Source organism: Cyprinodon variegatus, unplaced genomic scaffold (genome assembly GCF_000732505.1).
Source record: "Cyprinodon variegatus isolate N-32 unplaced genomic scaffold, C_variegatus-1.0 Scaffold181, whole genome shotgun sequence".
NCBI classification, from domain to species: Eukaryota; Metazoa; Chordata; class Actinopteri; order Cyprinodontiformes; family Cyprinodontidae; genus Cyprinodon; species Cyprinodon variegatus.
Genome location: NW_015150634.1, coordinates 330,845 through 336,716, shown reverse-complemented (window position 1 = coordinate 336,716; position 5,872 = coordinate 330,845). Strand labels below are relative to the sequence as shown.

Genomic DNA, 5,872 nt, shown 5'->3' with positions numbered 1-5,872 from the left:
GATCCCCACAGTCTGCACTCTGGGGATCGAATGGCAGCCCTCTGCTCCCCAAGGGGATGGGTTAAATGCAGAGGTAAATTTCTCAAGTGTGAGATCAATAAAGTGCAGTTATTATTATTAACCACAGCTATTTTCACCTGTTGTAGTGATGTGTTTTATGTGTGTCAACATTTGTTAATGCAATATGTGACATTTGGATTAAATTTAGACCATTGATCCTCCCCTGTTTCAGAGAGCAGCAGCCACTTTTTAAATATCTACCTACACATTTTAATATTTGATATAACTTTTCATAGTTTAATGCTGAGTTTATATTTGTTTGCCTTATTGCATAAATAAAACTACATCTGATTCCTCAATGGGACATTTAATGGCACATTTTTTTTTATCTCATGTTGAATTTTACTGTTTTATTGATTCCCTTTATGTTCCAAAAGAACTGTTTATATCATTAAGATTTAAACTGGCTGCTGTAAGAGCTTTTCTTTCTATACAAAAAAAAGATGTTTTTGTGTCACAACCGTAGTTATCTTATTGACTCTAACCTGTTTTTTTCTGAGTCTTAGTCCTAACTTTGAAATCAAGCTCTACCTGCTTCTTTCCAGACTAATATGCTGAAAATGGCATGAATTAGTCTACATATCCCATCATTAGAGAAAGATTAATCATAGGTAAAATGGAGGTAGAAATCAGAGGGATCTAACTTACTAGTTGAATGTTAAGCTCAGATTAAGCTTTTAGTATAGTTTAGGTCTATAGTTACTGTTTTCATCCCCTTACATTCTAGGGATGAATTAATCGTATTTGTAAAGGTGTCAATGATTCCTTTTCTTTTTTAACTAAATCAATATTATTTATAATCCCTTGTTAGATACTTTATATTGCCATTAAAATGCAAATTCTGTCCTTCCAGGCCGACTCAGAGTCAATATGGCCAACATCTACTTTAAACAGAAGAACTACCTTAAAGCTATCAAATTCTACCGCATGGCGCTGGATCAGATCTTCGCCGATCACAAGGAAATGAGGATCAAAATCATGCAGAACATCGGAGCGGTGTTTGTCCACCTGGGCCAGTACTCCGACGCCATAACGTCTTTCGAGCACATCATGAGCGAGAGTCCCAACATAAAGACTGGATACAACCTTATCCTGTGCTACTATGCTATTAGAGACAGAGAGAGGATGAAGCAGGCCTTTCAGAAGCTCATTTCCGTCCCTCTTGGGATTGATGATGAAGAGAAGTACATCCTAGCAAGTGTAAGTTAGAAGAATTTTATCCTGCAAAATCTCTGATATAGCATTAATGTATTTTTATTTAATTTGGGATTTTAACTCTGTGTAGCAGATAAGAGTAATGTGAATTGATAGTGATGCATGTTTTTAAATGGCAAAGTGCAGTTTGTATTTTTATTCTCTCTCTCTGAAGAGAACTAAAATCAAGTTTTGGACTATATCCCTAACATCCTTGGACATCTAGAGATCCAAACCTTTTCTAAATTAGCTGAAGCTCAGATTAGATGGAGCACATCTTCCAAACTCAGTGTCTTGATTGGATTTATGTCTGGACTTTGATTTAGCCATTTTAGCTCATTGAATTGCTTCAATCGTATCATTTTAGCTCTGGCTGTATGTTTTAGGCCATGCTGGAAGGTAAACCTCCACCTACCCTCAAGTTTCTGCTTTAAACTGTTGTCATTATATTAAGCACAATTTATGATTTTGTTTTAAGAAAACCATCCCCACAGCATGACACTGCCATAACCATGTTTCACTGAGGATCGTATTCTCGGGATGACACTGCTGTTATTTTATTTTTTTTGTTTGCTTTTTGTTTTACCTCAATATCGTGTTACCTGAAAAAAAACGACATTGAAACCACTTTGTATTGGTTTGTCATTCAAATACCATATTTGCAACATGAAAAATATCCAAAATCACTGCTTAATCTTTATATATTTGCATTTATTTTCATTACGGATCGAGATTTTCTCTGCTTTAAGTCAGTTTTATTCTGTTTCTACAGTTTTCATTGAAATTAGAATTGTCTCCAGTTAACTTTGTGCTGTTGTTCTTTTTTTGCTTTTTCAGGATGACCCCAGTTCCAATATGGTCATCGAAGCCACTAGAAATGACAAGCTGCATCAGATGGAAAGAAACCTGTAAGAGGAACTCTGCATAAACCAGCATATTATGTATACCAAGTCCTTACACGCATGTGTTCTTTTGTTTTGTTTTTATGTCGCTGTTTTCTTGTTGTAGGAAAATCCAGGCTGAGAAGTACATCATGACAGCAGCCAAGCTAATCGCTCCAGCTATAGAGACGTCCTTTGCCAGCGGTTTTGACTGGTTTGTGAATGTAGTGGTGCTATATTGATATTTCCTTGAGTTTTTACTTAAAATTAGTTTCTTCTTACTTTTTTTCTGATCTTTTAAGGTGTGTTGACATGGTAAAGAGCTCTCAATATGTGGAGTTTGCCAGTGATCTGGAGATCAACAAAGCCATCACATACATCAGACAGCAGGACTATAATCAGGTGAGTTTGTCCTTCTTACAGAGTAGTGTCGGATAGCGTTGGGTTTCAGTTCAAAAGTCTCTGATATTTTCTTACAAACACATTCCTTTACCTGCTGATTAACAGGGTGAAGTTTTTCACAGAACAACATATTAAAGTAATGTTTTAATCTATGGTCCATATACTAAACTTTTTATTTGACATAGATTAAAAATGAACATGGCTTAAGGCTACAATTTATTAAAGATGTAAGCTAATCCACATTAGATTAGGAAACATCTTACTATAATAATCTGATGTAGCTGACTTTTTTTTTTTACCATATTAAATCTTATAGATAGATAGATTGGTGGGCAGCTGTTAACTACTCCTGGTAACTGACCCTTAAAGGTGCAAAATCCCCCACAGGTGTTAAAAATAATTATCTCTAAATCTGAAGCAACTTTTAGAAACAAGACCATTCTTTGGATTTATCCATAAAGCTGAAGCATCGCAAGGGGCGCCTGGGATGTGATTATGATCAGTCCAGAACTTGCTGCCATTAGTGTTGCGCTGATGCCATTTTTTAGCCCAGATACCAATACCCGATACCTTGCTGTGCAGTATTGGCTGATACAGATACCATCTGTTTAAAATTGATGTGTGTGTGAATATATGAAGAACTGCATAATACTTGGATGTAAAGTAATTGCCATCATGGCTTTATCAAGCTGCTGCCTTCCTTTGTGAAGCAGGAAAAAGACTAATACAAAGTGAATCCAGTAGAACTTTTTATCACCTACCTGGAATGGGTGACAATAGTTGAATAAACTTTTGGCTATCAGAATGGTATCGGTGCCCTATTTGTTGGTACCCGCCGATACCGATACCACCATTTTAGTGCTGGATCGGGGCCCTGCCCGATACTGGTATCGGTGCAACACTAGTTGCCATTCATAATGCTTCCTTTCATTTGTCACGTCACTACTGTGACTACCAATCATATTTATCCTCTCCATCTCACACAACACATTTATTTCTGTCTCAGTTAAACTCATTTTTCTCTTTCTCTGCGTTTGATTAATATTATATGTCACCGATCAGCTGACTCATTTAAATACAAAATCACAATCACGCACTGCTTTTCATGGAGCATGTGTGGTTGAATGTGGGCGCGTAAAGACCTGATTGCAGTTGTCTTACCCGCTTTCCCTAAATCACACTAGATGGTGTGTGTCAAATGTTTTAGTTTTTAATCTGTGTCGTAACTCCCCACTTCTGACGCCACCAGCCGCTGCCTGAAAAGTTGAATCAGTACTGGATTGATTCAAGATCCATCCAAATTTCTGACTCTACCATCTGAACAAGGCAGATGACATTGAAGTTTTTTCAACATGCCACAGTCCAGCTTCTTTTGGGAGTGGCCCCTGGTTTATGATTCCTTATTAATGATAGGAAAATACTTCAGTCAGCTTTTTTCTGGTTGTTTCTTTTATGTCAGCATCAGCTGATGCATTAATGCATTTGGTGATTCATTAGTGCATTCAGCAGTCATGCCTTGAGATCATCTATAGCTCCTGCATCGCTGCTCCCTCTATTTGCTAACCATTGTTAATGTTTTGTTTGAATTGTTTTATGATTAAAGCTGGTATAATATTTGTTTTCATTGTATTTTTTATTATGTTAATGGTGGAAGAAGAAGTAATAAAATCTTTAAGTACTGATCCCCCCCCAAAGAATTGGCAGCACAGATCTGGGATCACATGGCAAAAAACTATCTAGAAATATGTAGAAATTTCTTAAATCAAGTGTATTTACCCTTAATTTCAGCAGGTAAATAAGACGGATTTGCTGATTGAATGAGTATTTTTACTCTTAAAATAAGATAATTAGATAATATGTGCTTGTAATAAGACAATGCACTTGCGTTTTCTTATTTAATGTAAAACTGTCTTGTTCCATTGGCAAAGTATCACACTTACTTCCTCCATTCAAGACAAAATTCACTTATTTTAAGAAAAAATGGCTTATTTAGATTTAAATTTTTTGCAGTGCAGTTGGACTGATGTCAAAAATACTTGATTATTTGGACCTAAAAAAAATCAGTATCGTCCAAACTCTGTTCCTCCATGTCATAGTTTTAATCGGTATTTGAACTTTCTATCATTTTAAACACGTCCGCCTAATCTTCTCTGTCCTCATTTTGGCCTTTTTGTCTGATCAGCCTCCCTCTATTATTCTTTTCTTCCTTCAGTTTTTTAACACATTTTCTGAAAACGTGAAAGGCTGATTGCGTTGTTAAATATCTCCCTTTCCTCCCCGCTCTGATTCTCTGTTTGAATTCTGCATATAGACATCATAACATTAATACGCCTAAAAGCTGCCGTCTAATTGGCTTTGTTTTTATTTGTCAAACTGCTGAACTTAAAGTGGCCAAGGTGATTTATGTAGGACCTGTCTTTGTTGGGACTGAGCTGGCACATTGTTTACATCAAAATACTTTCTTTGATAATATTTTGAAGCTTGAATAAAAGAGAACCTATAAAGAAATGCCCCCCAGCATCACAGATACTCTACCATACATAAGAGCTCATGGGTTGCCTTTTTACTTAAAAGAAAAAACAAAACAAACTCAGTCCTGCTGCAGTTTCCTACAATAAGCACATATTAGCGGAGTGTATAATGTCTTATGCGGCTCTGTAGCCCCATTAGCCTGTATGTCCTGACTAATGCCTCTTAGCACCCTTCGCCTCACTTAAATAGTGCTTCTTCTTGACCTTCTGATTTTGAAGAGCAGCTATTATAGTTCTAATAAAGTTCCACGTCAAAAATGTAAAATAAACAAAGATTGTTTTGGGGGTCAGTAAATGTGTCCCTTGTGATTCTGTAAGAACAATTAGATTATTAACCTGGGAATTTGTCAAACTTTTTTTTGCTCACATCTGGTTTCACCAGGTGTGTCAGCAAATGTGGAGAATAAATACTTCAGCTCAGACTTAAATAATAATTAAATATGTTGCTTACATGTTTATTTTTAGGTTGCTTATTTCCATTATTCCTCTAATGTGTGAAGGGTTTGCTTTGCTTTTTCATATAAGAAGTGATTTTGTGTTTAAATCATTGTAGCGATGTCTGATCATTGTTTCTGCATGCCTTCATTTTTGTTACACAGCTCTCGATTGCACTCAAATTATTCTTCTTTTCATTGTCCTCCCTTCTCTCCTGCTTTTGCCTAATGTTTTCCCATATCTGTGGCTAAGTAGGTATGTTTGCTCTCTGCTTTCATGATCAAAAATTGTTTTAGTTTTTTTTTTTTTTCCACTACCTACACATACCAGAGTCCAAATGGACCAGCCAGAGAGATTTGGAGAGGCGGT

General features: G+C 36.3%; 1 protein-coding gene across 2 annotated transcripts in view; it reads left to right on the top strand.

Annotated features, from left to right (window-relative positions):
• Positions 1–5,872, top strand: part of ift88 (intraflagellar transport 88) — a 44,334-nt gene that overhangs the window by 13,606 nt on the left and 24,856 nt on the right. For both annotated transcript variants that reach the window (XM_015378871.1, XM_015378870.1), the window contains exons 10-13: positions 914–1,260; positions 2,092–2,162; positions 2,263–2,349; positions 2,438–2,537. In XM_015378871.1, coding sequence (XP_015234357.1) covers positions 914–1,260; positions 2,092–2,162; positions 2,263–2,349; positions 2,438–2,537 — 605 coding nt within the window. The remainder of the gene's footprint in view (positions 1–913; positions 1,261–2,091; positions 2,163–2,262; positions 2,350–2,437; positions 2,538–5,872) is intronic.